This window comes from Corvus brachyrhynchos, unplaced genomic scaffold (genome assembly GCF_000691975.1).
Source record: "Corvus brachyrhynchos isolate BGI_N302 unplaced genomic scaffold, ASM69197v1 scaffold44, whole genome shotgun sequence".
NCBI lineage: Eukaryota > Metazoa > Chordata > Aves > Passeriformes > Corvidae > Corvus > Corvus brachyrhynchos.
In genome coordinates, this window is record NW_008238359.1 from 939,465 (window position 1) to 955,067 (window position 15,603).

General features: G+C 49.2%; 1 protein-coding gene across 1 annotated transcript in view; it reads left to right on the top strand.

The window, feature by feature from the left end:
- LOC103616675 (alpha-2-macroglobulin-like protein 1) overlaps positions 1 to 15,603 on the top strand; it is a 26,610-nt gene continuing 11,007 nt past the window's right edge. Inside the window, exons 1-21 of the mRNA XM_008634891.2 lie at positions 1 to 689; positions 1,309 to 1,492; positions 2,416 to 2,578; positions 3,134 to 3,186; positions 5,184 to 5,204; positions 5,687 to 5,858; positions 6,226 to 6,310; positions 7,593 to 7,704; positions 7,991 to 8,105; positions 8,504 to 8,613; positions 9,109 to 9,276; positions 9,509 to 9,739; positions 10,393 to 10,456; positions 10,838 to 10,983; positions 11,263 to 11,412; positions 11,654 to 11,806; positions 12,401 to 12,485; positions 13,310 to 13,424; positions 14,078 to 14,303; positions 14,420 to 14,546; positions 15,143 to 15,264. Of these exons, the coding sequence (XP_008633113.1) occupies positions 625 to 689; positions 1,309 to 1,492; positions 2,416 to 2,578; positions 3,134 to 3,186; positions 5,184 to 5,204; positions 5,687 to 5,858; positions 6,226 to 6,310; positions 7,593 to 7,704; positions 7,991 to 8,105; positions 8,504 to 8,613; positions 9,109 to 9,276; positions 9,509 to 9,739; positions 10,393 to 10,456; positions 10,838 to 10,983; positions 11,263 to 11,412; positions 11,654 to 11,806; positions 12,401 to 12,485; positions 13,310 to 13,424; positions 14,078 to 14,303; positions 14,420 to 14,546; positions 15,143 to 15,264 (2,667 nt within the window). The 5' untranslated portion in view covers positions 1 to 624. The remainder of the gene's footprint in view (positions 690 to 1,308; positions 1,493 to 2,415; positions 2,579 to 3,133; positions 3,187 to 5,183; positions 5,205 to 5,686; positions 5,859 to 6,225; positions 6,311 to 7,592; positions 7,705 to 7,990; positions 8,106 to 8,503; positions 8,614 to 9,108; positions 9,277 to 9,508; positions 9,740 to 10,392; positions 10,457 to 10,837; positions 10,984 to 11,262; positions 11,413 to 11,653; positions 11,807 to 12,400; positions 12,486 to 13,309; positions 13,425 to 14,077; positions 14,304 to 14,419; positions 14,547 to 15,142; positions 15,265 to 15,603) is intronic.

The following is a 15,603-nucleotide window of genomic DNA, read 5'->3' on the forward strand; positions in this document are numbered from 1 at the left end:
GCAGAGGCAAGGTGAGGACTTTAGCTCTGTCTGCTCCTTGTGCTTTCCTCTTCTGCAAAGGAGCAGAGAACTATGCATACACACTGAATTTGTACAAAGCCTAGTCTCCATTTCAGGACTGAGGCCTGCCTTGGGTGCTGCAGGCTCAGAAAGCCTGGGGACAGTATGACCACAAGAGTTCACAGTGAGCTCCAGCTGGGTGCGCACGCCAAGGGGTCATGGGACAATCCAGCCAGAGGCAAAACAATGGGACTTGGGCTGCAGCTGGCACAAGGAGCAGGGGCAGTGCAGTGAACAGGAAACAGGCAGCTGGTTAGCAAAATAAAAGGCATATTTGTCTGAATGATGCTGGTCCATCCACAGGGGAGCAGGAGAGCAGTGAGGCTGGAGTCCAAAAGGACTTGGATTGGCTGGGGAATATCTTAGGTGGTACAACCCTGTGCCTGTGGCACTATAAATGTAGGAATGAAGTGGAGGGGAGGAAACCTTGGGGCTTCTTGTCTGCTTCCTAGGAGAAACAGCAACAACAGCAGGAGTCCTGGAGACTTTGGAAGGAGAGAAGCAGCACCCTACATTCTCTCCTGACCAGCCCTCTAGAGGAATCCACCCCTTTGGAGTTCTCCCATGAAAATGTGGACTCCCTTCCTCCTGAGCTGTCTGCTCTACACCCTGGCGATAGTGGCACAACCGTAAGTGCCATTTAAAAACCTAGTGATTGATAGTTGTGAATGCTGAGAGAGGGGCCAAGATAGCAGGGAGAGAGTGTGGGACCCTGTGAGTCACGTCCTGGAAAGGCTGGACATGGGGTGGGGTGCAAAGCCTTGTTGTGAATGCAGGGCCCTCCTGAAGATGGGAACCTCTCTCATGGATCTCACTGCAGTACAAGAATTAGGTGAGCACTGGTGGTGGGAACAAGAAGAGTGAGGGACTGCAGTATGAGGCAGGATGAAGGGAAAGGTGTAGGATAAAGTGAAGGGCAAATGAAAAGGGCTGCAGGGCTAGGGGTGGTTGAGCAGGAACCAGTCTGCTGTCAAGGCAGTTGAGGAGCCATGTCAAAGCAAGAAGGGCAAATCCTGTTCTGCCACCTGAAAGTATTCCTTTTGTATTTATCTGAAATGAACTCTATGCCTTCCATTGCCCCTGTGCAAGGTTCTCACTCTGGTAATCTGTCCCTGTCACTCAAGAAGAGCAGCACCTCCTAGCCCCAGAGAGATGGCAAACTCTCCTGTTTTCTCAGGCCAGCCTTTTAGTGCCCAGAGTGGATGAGGTGGCTCCCAGGATGTGATGATATCTTTTTCCCCACTGCAGGAGGTACTTGATCATCATTCCAGCTGCCCTGCCCTACCCCTCATCCCAGAGGGTGTGCTTGGACCTCCGTGGGGTTGAAAAGCCAATTCGTGTGGGCTTAACTCTTGTGCACCCATCTGGCAACCTCAGCCTCTACCGCAAGGTCGTCCGGAACAACTGGATCTTCGAGTGCACCAGATTTCAGGTCAGAGTCATTCTTGGCAGGGACCCCTAGCTGGCAGCTCCCAGAGTGCTCATTTGCCTCTCACCAAAGAAATAGAGAATGAGGAAGACAGAAGATAAGAGGGCATGGGAAGGAGTGAATGCAAAATCAGTGGGAGTGTTTAGTGGCAGCCCAGTGTCTTTGCTCCTTGTCTTTTTCTGTCTGCATGGTACTCTTCCTGTGGGATATCTTGGTGGCACACTGAGGGAAGGCTGCCTGGCCAGGCACCAAAGATCTGAGGAGGATGGATAGCTTGGAAGCACCCAAATGGCAGTTGTGCAGCTCTTTCTCTCCCCTGGGGAGGATGCACTGTCACAGCGTGTTGTTTGTGGATCTGTGATGCAGAAAGAGTCAGACCTCCCATCTCAGACAGCTTCCCTCATGTCTGCTTCCTTCCAAGATTTTCTTTAAGGGCTTGAAAATGTGCTGGAGGACTAAGAAAGACATGGGTGGGTGTGCACAGAAGCTTAGCACAAATCTTTCTGATTTGCCAAACTCATGATCCTTATTTTCTTAGTTTGCACTGATGAATAAGAGGGGATTTCAAAGTCTCTGTGACCCACACACTCTAGGAAACAGATTTCTCATCACCATGGACCTTTTCTTCCATTGAGTTAAGTCTTCTCCATCTTGCTCCATGCAGATTCTGACAGTGGCCCCATGAAGGAGTAAGCACAATTTCAGTGTCAGAACAGACTCATTTTTTCTCTTGTCCAAGATCTATCCCAATTGCTAAGTGTTGTTCCCTGCACTTCCACAGACACAGCCTTCAGCCACTGAGGGGACACCCTGTGCTGGCCTCCAGAGTAAGACGGCGAAGAGCCTGGCCTCGCAGGGCAGTCAAAGCAAGGACAGCACTGCTCTGATGCCTGCTAACCTAGTGGCTCTCCTCTTTTGTGTCCTAGGTGCCCCGACCTGCAGGCAGCCAGGAGGTGGCCACTGTGCACCTGCACATCTCCAATGGCCACTACTTCAGTGCAAGTGAAGAGAAGAAAGTCCTTATCCGCAGGGCTGGAACTGGCACCTTCATTCAGGTGGATAAACCCATCTATAATCCAGGACAGACAGGTGAGCAAAGCATGGAGCACCCTGACAGTGGCCCTGCCTTGACCCTCCCAGACTTTGTTCCCACTTTCCTGTGCTGTGCTGGGTGCTCTGTGCTATGTGGCCTCCTTGGGGACAGCGGGGGAGTTCTGCCTTCTGCAGTGAGGTATCCATGACCCATGGTTTAGCAGCAGGAGAGGACTGGGAGGGGAGCTCTCACATGATTTAGGAGCAGAGCTGGCTTGGAAGAGAGAGCAGACCTGAACATGGCCTTCCAGGCCAGGGCCAGGTAGGACTGGTCTGCCTACACTGCAGACAAGGAAATGTAGGGGTAACCCTGGGTGTAGCCCATGGGAAAACCCCTAAATTGTGAAGCAGCTGTGCTGCTGTCACACGTTTGGGGCAAGCAGAGGTGAGCAGGGCTGAGCAAAGGGTAAGAGGGGCTGCAGAGCAGGCATGGGGCTGCTGCCACTAGGGCTGGGTGTGGAGCTGTGATTCTGGGGTGAGACAAGTGCGGAGCAAGTCCGTTCCCAAATGCGCTCTGTCTGTAATGTGCTTTACTCCATTTTCTCCCTCCAGTGAAATTCAGGATTGTGACATTGACTGAAGATTTTGTTCCTGTTAACAGCAAGGTAAAGCCTGTCTAAGTGGAGGCAAGGAAATCTCCAGGCTTCAGATGGTTCTGCTTCCTCTACCAGCCCCATGCCAGGGAGGCTGGGACAGTCTCCCAGCACCCAGGGTGGCCAAAGCCAACCCTCGAGTGCACCAAATTTGAACAACAATTCCTGTTGGCTGATGGCTCTGCTGTCGCTCTCATAGGATGGCTTCTGGCTGATGGGAGGGTTGGACACTATTTGGTGAGTGTGCCAGCATTCCCAGCTAGCTGAGTTAGCTGAGTGCTCCTGCCCTTGCCAAAAAAGCAGGCAGGGCTTCTGGGGAGCAGTCTGTGGGTTGCTGGCCATGGGCATAATTATCAGACAAAGTTGTGTACAGACCTCGCCGGACTCAAAGATCCCCTCCCGCAGCCCTGGAAAGCTCAGGGACTTGTGCAATGTGTGGCACCTGAGGATGGCAGGAGAGCCTGAAACGAGCTGCAAAATTTTGAGAAAAATTAATTAGTGTGGGGAAAGATACACAGGAAGTGATCATACAAAAAAGAGAGAAAACAGTATGACCAAATTATACTGACTTGCTGCTGGCAGCAGCTCGTTGTCCCCATGTCAAGGGAGGGAGAAGTTGCCAGAGACTTGCATATGTGGTGACCAGGAAACTGCAAGGCTAGTGCCATTCTCCAGTAAGCAATTATATCTGCAGCCAGCAGCTATAGCTATTTCACTCCTCAGTCCTCAAGCAATTTAAGGAGAGCCAACAGGAACTCATGCCATGACAATTAAATACTGAGGGGCATGCATGAGGGGAGTTGGATCAAATCCTTCTAGACTAAAATAAAGGGAGAGATCCTTCCAGCTTCTTTATTGCTGACTTAATTTCCTCTTTTTTGGGCTATTTTGGGTGAGGTCCTAGGATCAAACACTCCCTTCTTCTCTCCCGAGGGAAGAATATGTATATTAATATACAAATATATTAATTAGATAATAGAGTATAAACCATACATTTACTTTCTTGCCACACAATTGGTTCATGTACATATTTGACCATAAATACTTGATGTCTGTGTGTAAGTATAAGCAAATCAACATTGTAACTGTTAATTATGCTGTCATGAAAATTCAAAGAGGTCATGTTTAGCCAAAGCTATTATAAAGGCTTGAGTGCACTGCAGCATTAAAGCTATAATATCTAGTTTGTAAATTAGATGAGTTGAATTTAATATTGATGCTGTTCACCAGCAGGTTAACCTGCACTCTTTTTTTTTTTTTTTATTTCAATGAAAACAGTTGCTTCTGATAACTTGTATGAAAGCTTAGAATGATGAATAATGTAAATTACATGTCAATTGCATGTTTACAGTCTGGTTACTCTCCCAAGCCTTGCTCCTGTCTCCTTATGCTTTGTGCTCCCAAATTAGGGGTTCTTCACCAGTACTGCCTCCTGGATGGTATGTGCAGTGATATAAGAGCAAACAGAGAACTAATGGGCCTAGAAGGGCTGAAGTGTGTCCTCCTTGTCCCTCCCTGTCACTGTCAGCTGCAGTCAGCATTAATTCATAACTCCCAGCCTTACCTCCTACGCCAGGGATTTTAAAAGAATGTGTGGGGAGTATTCTTCCTATAGGTGATGCAGTTTTGCTAATTATTGGGATATATGTTACAAAACTGAGGCCATTTAATGTTTGTGAACTTGGGATGGTGGTATTTGAGAGTCTTCCTACTCTTGCCCATTTTGTTATAGCAAATTCTAGCCTTCATGGTTGTGGAATACCTATCAAAGGATACCTATCAAAGCGCGTCTTAAAAATTCAGGGATCAAAAAACAAATCAAAACAACATAGATTTCTGTGCTACTCATTTCCCTTACTATCTCAAAGCAATTGTCCTCCTTTCAGTAGGATCAAGCCTCTTGTACCATAATGTTTGTCACAGTAGAGGGGCTGGGTGGGTAGGAGAAGTTTACCTGCAGGTTGCTACGTCATGCCAGTTTTTGACAGTGCCGTCTGTTTGCTTTGCAGTACTCCATGGTGGAAATCCAGGTGGGTGTTCCAGACTCCTCAGATGTTATGAGGAAAGGTATTTCAGTATGGATAGTACCTAGGATGCTGCCTTACTGGTTCAAGTTACTTTTCTTAGGCTCTATGCATGCACATTCTCTGTCCAAATGCTTCTTGTTAACAAGTCTTGGTGATACAAATGGTTCAACTTCATCCATTTCTACATTCAGGAATGCCAGCCAGGCTTTAGCTAATTCTTACAGTTCATCTTTACTGGAGACTGGAGAGTCTAAATGTCAGGACCTTCCATACCTTCTTTTTCCATGGCTGTACAGAGCAGAGTAAACCTGGGTGGGTTGGGTTCACCTCTGTTGGTGCTCCAGCATCACCATCTGGGTTAAAACCAGCAGGAGCCTGTGAAAGCCTCTGAAATCTCTGAAATGCCTTTGAATCCAGTGGGCTCTGGGTAGACAGTAGCAGGCATTGCTGATGACTGCCTCTTCTTTCCTTCCCTTGCACTGCAGGACCCAGAACAAAACCGCATTGGCCAGTGGCTGGATGTGAGACCAAAACAGGGCATTGCAGATCTCTCATTCCAGTTGGCTGATGAGCTCTCCCTGGGGACTTACACCATCAGTGCGCAGTCCTCTAAGTCCGGTTCAGTCCAGTCCAGTACCTTTAAGGTGGAGGAACGTGGTAAGGAGAATGAAGAAAGGGATGGAAGAAGTTGCTTGTTTGTTGCTTGCCTGTCTGTATAACAATGTACAGTCAAATACTGTAAAATAGGATTTACTGCCTGAGAGCTACGACTGAATACAAATCTATGGGCAATATCAGAAATGAGCACAAGGGAGGTTATGCTGGAGATTCCTGGAGAGGGTGTCTTCTGGCACAGAGTTAGAATACACTAAAGACCTCTGCAAGACTATTGGGGGAAAAGAAAAGGGGAATTCTTTCTTTGGTTTCATGTGTTTCTTCATGGGAACACACTCTTCCCTTTCGTGTTTCTGTGTCCAGGTGGCCTTTTGCCCTTGATGGAATAACTCTGAGGTTTTTGTTCCAGTGTTGCAAAAGTTTGACGTTTTCTTCGAGGGACCGGCTCAGATTTATGCTTCAGACAAAACCTTCCCCCTGCGAGTGTGTGGCAGGTAAGGAGAATGTCCAGGGGAAAGGAAGGATCTCATCAAAACTGTGTCTCTCCTTCCATATGTCTTCATTCTATCAAAGAGAGATGGCTCAAGAAGGGTCAAACAGGGCCGTTCCTTTAGAAGAATCCCAAATAGTTCAAGAGTCAAACTGATAGGTTCCTCCTTGGGGAAAAGGTACATGAGCCACACATGAGAGAGAACATCCAGCTATAGGGAGACTTGTCCTAGGCAAGAGATACCCTCCTTTGGAAGCTGTGTCTATCTAGCATTGAAAGATCTTATGTGGGGAAAAACACCAGATATGGGACAGATCTGCTGAGGTAAAGGAGCAGGAGCTGGAATTTCTTTAGGAGTTTATGCCTTTCCTTCTCACTTACATGCTACTGAACTTACTGCCTTCTAAGAAGCAGTAGACAGATTTCTCTACTTATGTGGTTATCAGCAAAAAAATGGGCAGATAAGGGTGGGAAGGAGGGCAGGACCTCTGACAGTGTAAACACAGCGAAGGGAGGACAATGAGCTCAAAAGCACTCAAAAGCATGTGAGCTCATTTGTATTTGGGGCTGAATTCTGTGGAGACTTTTGATGTCTCTTTTGCCACGGATTGGTCTGACATAATTTCTCATTAATTGGGGCAGTTACAATTACATCATATGAGGTTGTAGTAGCAAATAGTACACCACTCTGAATCACCAGGATGGGTCATAGATGTCATCTTTCTACTGATATCATCAAGAGCATTGCTTCAAAGGGCAAGTCAGAGAGGAATCAAAGCAAGGAAAGGCAGCAAAGCAGGCAGAGGAAATACCTAAAAATCAGCAGATCAGGTCTGATGATGGAAACAAGAGCCCTGATCATGAGATAAGCCCATAGCGAGGCACGTCTGAGGTCACTCTGTGGCTCTATTACTGCAATTTGCTGTTGCTGTCTGCAGGGACACACGTTTCTGCTGCTTTCCCCCTGAACTAATATCTTCACTGAGTGGATAAATCATGTCCACTCTCTGAGTCTGCTCACAGTTCCAGGACAGCAAGTGCCCAGAAGTGGGAGAGGTCCAGAGGGTGTGGGTCTGTTCCTGTCTGTGCTTTGTTTCTGCATCTGTTTTATGTCAGACCATGCTATTGCACTCCCCAAGAACTCAAAGTGCTGTATTTTAATTTGTGCCTGCCTGCTTGCCAGCTGCATTAAGACCTTTATCATGAAAGGCACCTGTGTGGAGCAATGTGCTGGACAAAACACACAGTGCTTCTGTCCAGGGACTCCCCTGGTGTTCTCCCTGCAGATACAGCTATGGGAAAGCCGTGCGAGGAAGCGTGCGTGTCACTGTGTGCCAGAAAGCAAGGAGGTGGCCCCAGAATGCCAGCAAGGACATCTGTAGGGAATACAGCGGTCCTGTGAGTAAAATCCTGGAAGGTATATGGGCAGTAAAGAAGCACCACACAGGGTGGAGTGTCAGGGGCTGAGTGAACAGAATGAACTGCTCAGAGCCCTGTCCAGTCTGACCTTGAATGTTTCTGGGGATGAAGCATCCACCACCTCCCTGGGGAACATGTTCCAGTGTTTTATGAGTTCTGCATTATTATTTGTAGCTGATAGTTATGAGAGAATGACTAATTCCTTATGCTTCTGGCCCTTCCCTTCTCCTGAGCCCCAAATAATACCTTATACTCCCTACTGCAGACAGCGAGCAACGGATGTTTCACCCCTTCTGTCAGCACATCAGTCTTCAATCTGACTCCCAGCGAGGAAGACAACATGCTTCAGGCAGAAGCCTCCCTCCTGGAGATGGGCACAGGTACTCAGGGGCTCAGCAGGGAAGGTACAAAGGCAAGAGGAACTGTTCTAGGGGTTTGAGGATCAGGGAGGGCACACCACCCCCTCTCCTCCTTCCTGCTGCTGGGATCATCACAGGGCATGGAGAGCTACTCTGCCAGCAGCAGGAGGATGAGGAGTGGCTGGGAGCTGGATGAGTGGTGTTGGGTCCAGGAGGCTACAAAGAGGCTGGCAGACAGCTTAACTAAAGAAGGAGCTGCCAGAGGAGCAGCCTCCAAACCTTGAAGAATGCTGGTGTTAGGAAGGAAGTTTCAGACACTCTGCTAAAAGGGGTTGGGAATAACAAAGTGAGATTAAACTAGAGTGCAGTATTCACCTCTGGTACTGATCCTGCTTCCCTTGCACTCTGCATTCCAACAGGGGTGCAGATCAACACCTCCAGCCAAATCCTCATCTCCAGGACAGCTGCAAGGGCAGTATTTGAGACACCCAATGAATATTACATCCCTGGAGTACCATACAGGGGGAAGGTGATTTTCTTCCCTTGCTTTTTTGCTCCCCGTCATTTGCCAAGGAATATAGCATCTGGTAAATCTAGCTGACCCAAAGCATTTCCTGCTCCTCAGAGTACTTTTCCTTGCACTGTGTCACATTGCTTGACAGTGTGGCTACAGTGGCTGCATTTCAGATTCCCTGTTGTGTTTACAGCTCCAGCATCTGCTGAGAGCAGTGAGTGGTGTCTCAGCAGGGATGCTGGGATGCAAGGATGCCTCAGCTGTTGGCTAGGAGAGAAGCTCCTTGTGTTCTAGTCGCACACACCTTTTGGAGCAGACAGATTTTAACCATGCTCAGCTTCACTTCAGAGATGGGGGAGTTGTACAGTTCTCCTGTCTTCTTGGGGCCAGATGGAAGTCTGTAGGTGACCTACACAGGAAGGTCTGTGTTGGTCAGAAAGGAAGGTTTTGGGTATGACATTGGAAGAAATATCTGATTTTGGCTTTCCTGCCTTACCCTGTTGTCACCAGATTAAGGTTCAGGATCACTATGGAACTGGTATGAAAAACAGGAAGGTTTTTCTTGTGATAAGGGTCATGAGGCGTCGATTTATCAAAACGTACATCACAGATGACAGTGGAATAGCATCATTCAACCTCGACACAACTGCCTGGAACAGCTCATCAGTCTCTTTGGAGGTAAACACCACCTCTGCATATGGGAAAGTGTGAGTCCTTGAGCTCTACCTCTGCTCCCTGGTCCTGCCCTGCAGCCCCCTGCCAGCACAGGCCTGGGCTCACCACACAGCTCTGCGCAGAGCCAGCTGGAAGGCACCAAGCCAACAGCCTTTCCCAAACCAAGCTGATGACAGCCTAACAAAGCACTGAAGCATGAAACTCTTCTTTCTGTGTGTCTCTGGTGCCCTTTCAGGGGAGGTTCACACTGGAGGAGCTCATGCGCACTGCTCGAAGGACTGACGTCAGTTACTCACCTGCTTACCATCACCTGCAGCCCTTCCATGTCACAACCAAGAGCTTCCTGGACATACACCCACCCACGGAAACACTGCCTTGTGGGCTCAAGCAGAATGTCCAGGTGACCTTCACACTCAGCAGGGATGACCTGGGAGAAGACACCAGCCGTATAAGTTTTGCATATTATGTGAGTGAGGGTAGTAGATAACCTGCGGGGAAGGGCTGTACTGACAGGACCAGACCCCAATGAAAATTTGAGGATATAATTTAGGTCATCCCTGGAGGGCTGACAGCTAAACCTTGTTCTCAGGGAACTGGGTGGATGCTACACCCACTAAGGCTCAGCCTAGCCACACCATGATGCTGGTGCTGGGGGTCCAGTCACCTCCAAGGATGGGAGGAGGTTTCTGTCTTCGTAGCCCATCACCCCCTTAGCCTCTGCCAAGGCTGGAGCTGGAAATGTCTTCTCCCTTTAAAACTGGGTGGGGTATCCCTTTTTCACTCTGGTTATCAAAGAGCTGCTCAGTGGAAATGGATTTTGGTCTGGTCTGGAGGCCAGCCTACTAGATGAGAAACATTTTAGCTGTCACTCACAAATCTGTAGTGAACCCACTACCCATCCATTGCCCTCATGAACAGACTAGACCAGAATCTCCTGTGTTAAAGCTTCTCCTCCCAGCTGTGGTGTCTGCAAATCTCCTGAAGTCTGTGGTTGGATTGAGGCCACAGTTAATTTCAGGGGTTTTATTTTGTTTTTGAGAGCAAGATGCACATTGGTAAGTGTGGATGCACTCTGGTGGCAAACAGCAGTCTGCTCATCCCATGTCCCTCCTCCTGCAGGTCACTGGCAAGTCTGGAATTGTTGTCAGGGGCCAGAGGAATATCCAGATCGGGAAACTGAACAGTAAGTCGTAGCAGAGAAGGGGAAACCTAGCAGAGAAGTTGCACCCAGTTGGGTTCTAGGTTGAATATGAGAGTTGCTGGAGTTTCTCCAAAGTTTCCTCAATCTATAGGTCCAGACCAGTCAGCAAACAGGACGGAGGGAGGCTGAGGAAGCAATTGTGTCAGCTGGAAGAGGGCAAAAGAACAGAATGAAACAATGATGGAAAGAGAGATGGGGAGGATGTAGGGGAAGATGGAGTACATAGGATCAGAGAATGGAGAGAGAGGGCAGACAGTGCAGCAGCAGCAGTTGGTTTGACATTGTGTGATTATACAGCACAAAAAGAAGGGCAGGAGGTCTCGGTGGGCCTATGATGAAAACACTTTGCCTTTCCTTCCCCAGTGCTGAAGGGCTCGTTCTCCATCCCTTTGACCTTCACTGCTGACTTGTCTCCATCGCCTTCCTTAGTGGTGTATGCCATCTTCCCCAACGGAGGGGTAACAGCTGACAGCATCCGTTTTGATGTTGCCTTGTGCTTCCAAAACCAGGTGAGACACCTCTGTGGCTGGGGGAGAGCTGATGAGCAGGAGTCAGGAGGCCTGGGGGAAGGAGACCCTCAGATCCTTCCAAGAGAGAACTGGGCAGAAGAGATGAAAGAGATATCTGCAGCACAGTGCCCAGAGACCAGGAAAGCTTCAGCAGGGACTTCTGTTCATAGCAGTGGCTGAGCAGGGGAGACTCCAGCTGGCCTCCTTCTTTCTGTCTGTTACCTGTCTGTCAGCCTCCTCACACCTCTTTCATATTCCTTTCCTGGTGTGTTGCTGAAGGTCAAGGTAGGATTCCCAGATAAAGAAGCCCATGCAGGGTCAGCAGTGCAGCTCCAGCTGCAGGCAGTGCCTGGATCCCTGTGTGCAGTCCTGGCAGTGGATGAAAACATATTCTTCACCAGACCAGACAGTGAGCTGACCAGCCAAATGGTGAGTGTCTGTGCAACCAGGCAAAGCCTCAGGAGTGATGGGTGAGCTGGGCGAGGCAGGCAGGGGCTGTGGCAAGGGGAGCTGGAGGCCAATGAATGAGGAGGTCTGTGTGTGAAGGAGAAAGCAGGGCCTGCCTAGGGAGAAGGACAGGAACTGATGTGTGTGCTAGGAGAGGATGGAGTGAAGCATCTGGAGGTATCTGCTCCTTGCCCAATCCCTCCCTGCCTGTGAGTTTCCCTAGGTCTATGGTTTGTTCCCTGCTGCCTACCAACGTGGATACCCTGCCCAAGTAGAAGAGCATTCAGATCGCTGCGTGCAGCCCCAGTCCTCATCATCTCTGCTACGAGGGAGGCCACAGAATTCCTTCCAGCCTGACATCTTTAACCTCTTCCGGGTAATCACTTAATGAAGTTTCCCAGAGCTGTTGCAATTATGAGCATCTGAGATATTTTCTCTCCAGTCTGAGAAGGCCTTGCCTCCTCCTGACAGACCCTGCTGTCTGCCCTGAACTGAGCTGTGTTGTTTCAAGAGATGTACAATCCCATTATGAGTAGGAATATGTGTATTTCCCCCCATATATGCACAAAACAAGGTGATGAAATCCTGGACCATCAAGCTCCATTCTTTCAGACTTGAATGGGGACAAGGAATGAGGTCCTGGGCTGTGTACTGTCTACAGTATTAGAGAAAAGATGTGGGAATGATCCCAAACATTAGACCACAGATCATTGACATGGCTTAGTTGTTAGCCTGCTCTTTGCCTCTGTTTTGGGCAGTTCCCAGGCAGACCCCTTGGTGTCTTTAGGGCAGATCTCCTCCATGCTTCCCTCAGCACCGTGTCTGTGTGGGCCAGTGCTGCTCTGGGCTGCCTGGGCACTGGGTTGTCCTGAACCCAATGGTTTTCAGAGTAATTTTGAAGAGCAGTTGTCAATCTTCCCCACTCACAGACACTCTTGTGCCTTCCCTGCTCTCCCTCTTTTACTAACAGAACATGGGACTGAAAGTCTTCTCAAACCTTGTAATCAAGAAGCCCTCTCAGTGCTCTCGTCGGGCGGATAGGAAACCAATCATGGGTGAGCTGCACTTTGAGCCTACCTGGGACATGAGATCACATCAGGTGGCAGAGCCCTCTGATCTTTGGGGTTTGCTGGTGGTGGATATTGTGGTGGATAACTCTCTTAGGAGTTTCAGATGCTGCAGTCTATCTGCCCAGTCCACCAGATGCAGTAGGAGTCTTTTTTACAGTCCCTGTAAAAAAGCACTATGAAGAATGTCACTACCTGGATGTTCCCTGACATTAAAGGATGGCCCTCCCTTTTCTCATGAACAAATCCAAGTGTGGCCAGGATCTGTCTCCCGGTGTCTATTCCCATTCCCCAGGCTGTGCTGACACCCAGCTTCTATCCCCACTTGTGGCCACAGAGACAGTCATGTTCTTCCTCTATGTCTCAGTTTGCACTCGATAACCAATACTAAGCTGGCTCACACGCCAGCCTGTATTGAAACCATTGCTTGCAGTGGAATGGGAGTTTTGTGCAGCAAGCAAACAGTATGATTACTCACAGAATTATAGAAGTGTTGGTTGAAACAGCTCTCTGAAGGTCCTTAGTCTCTTAAGCAACAACTCTGGGTCAGGTCAGGAAGGGGCTGTGTCTAACCAAATCTTGGAAACCTTGCAATTGGCTCGCTGCAAGCTGCTTCTCCTGCTGCAACTCTCTTTTCCCTTCATTTTTAATCTCTCCCGTGGAATCAGTCCACTCCTTTGTGCTTTCCTCTGCCAGAATCTTCTCATGTCTCCCTCACTGCTTGCTTTTCCTCCGGTCCCAGTGCTAGGCTGTCTGTGGTTGGCAAGGTTCACCTCTCCCACTCTGGTGAGACTCCTTATTCTTTCTTTCAGGGGTGCCTTCGATAGAAGACCAAAGAATCACTGAGGAACAACCCCAATTCACAACTCACAGAAGATTTCACCACTATTTCCCTGAAACTTGGATCTGGAATGTGTACTCTGTTGGGTAAGTGATTCCTGACTTTACAAATGGACAGAAGGCTGACCCTTTGTTATATAGTCTTGGCTGACTTGAGTTTGTGTAAAATAGGTGTAAAGAGACCTCTGCATGGGAATTCTGTGGCTCTTCCCTGCATCTGTAGTATGTCACACTGAAGGACTTTGAGGTGCAGAACTGAAGTGTACACAGATTTAGAGAACAGCTGTACACTTCCAGACCAAGCCACCACACATTGGAGTATACCCTACCAACTTCTCATTTTGGTGGGTGCACCAGCTAAACCTGTAGCCCTTGTTGCCACAGTGCTTGGGTTAAGACTGATGAATCAGCATTCAGGGGGATATGGTGCTGCTGCTTTTCCAGAGCATTGAGTGAATTTACAGAGCTGGAATGCTTGGCTAGTGTCTTGCTCAGGAGAAGGACATAAAGCCATTACTGATGGCATTTAAAGAGGGTTTATGGCTCTAGGGAAGAAATTGCTGAGAGCTGCCTTGCTGTGAGCCACGGGAGCAAAAGTCTTTGGTGGTACAGCAGAGGTTGATCCAAGCATGAGGACCTGTGTCACCTCCCTCAGCAGGGCCATGAGCACTCCTCATTGCATCTCCTTCCCTCTCCACTAGCAGATGAATCTCTTCATGCAAGTTCTTTCTTCCTCTCAGCTCCAAAGGCAGCAGGGATGTGTGGGCCACAGCGCCTGCTGCTGCTGCAGAGTGGAAAGTCAAGATGTTCTGCTTGGCTGGGAGGGGCTTTGGCCTTGCCCCGACCATGAGCCTCAAAACAGTTCAGCCCTTCTTTGTGGATGTGATGCTGCCGTATTCCGTCATCCCTGGAGAGACCTTCCTGATGAAGGCCACTGTCTTCAGCTACCTGCAGCAGTGCATACAGGTGTGTGCCTCTGTGTGTGGGACAGGCCCGCCGTGCCCTCCAATTTTAGAGCTTGTTGTGCCAAGCCATCTCACCTGAGTTGCCCAGTCACTCACCTGCATCTATCATTCCCTCAGATCCATGTGGCCCTGGCTAAATCCTCAGACTTCCAGGTGGAGCCATGTCAGACTTGCAGGGACAAGGAGTGTCTGTGTGCAGAGGAGTCCAAGACCTTCATGTGGAATGTGACAGCAGTCCAGCTGGGTATGGCAGCAAAAAGGGACTGGTGATGGGGAACCCTAAAACTGAGGTGAAAGAGAGTGAGAGATCCAGAGAAGCTGGCAGAGCCGTGTCTCCTCTGAATCCTGAAGTTTGACCTTAATAGTTCAAACATGCAATCCATCATGTTTGCTTTGTTTCTCTCTTCTTAGACAGACTCATCAGAGGGGGCAGGAACTGAAAGGGTGGCATGGGGGACTCCTGAAGAGAGGGCTGTGGGGTCAGCTGGGGAGGAAGAGGCTGCATGGATGTGGGTGGGGGAACTTTGTATTGCTGGTCCTGTGCTTCATATGCAATGGGAAGGGTATGCTGGGTCCGAGGGCTGCTGGACCCTCTGTTGTTCCAGTCATGTTGCAGTGCAGTGAAGTCACTGCAGGTGAGGCAGTACCAAGTTCCTTCATGCTCAGGGTGCCTGAACAAGCAGTCAGCACTGGCTGGCTCACCTTTACTGGCCAAACCACGGAGGCCATGAAGACCAACAACCCAAAGCATCTCAGACCACTGTTGGTTAAAGCAAGTTTACTCCGTTTGGCCACAGGTTTCAGAAAAGGACTCTATTCTAAAAGGAATTTATTTGCTAGGGACTCTGAATATCACAGTGAGGACAGAGGTGCTGGACAGCACATCACGGTGTGGGGGCAGGAAGCCCTTGCCAGCTGCTGTGAGGGGGAGGCACACGCTGACCAAACGCTTGCTGGTCCAGGTCAGTATGAGAACAGGCTCACCTCTGTCTATGATATCCCTGCCCCAGGGGGAAGGCAGACTGAGGTGGGCTAAATGGTTTTATCACTTCAGATTTTGGCCAGAAATAGCATACCAAAGCTGTGGCTTAGTTCACTTTGTTTCTCCCAGGAGCTAGCCAAGCCTGTTCCTTTCCTGCAGTACTCTTTTTCAGAGCTGCATTCCCACGTCTGTGTTTCTCCCTGTACCTTTCCCTGCTTTTCATGCTGTACCTGAGCTTTTGTATGTGCTCACTGGCCAGAGAGCCCTGTCCCTCGGGCTTACTCTTGATCCTTTGAGCAGTGAAGCAGGCAGATCTGCC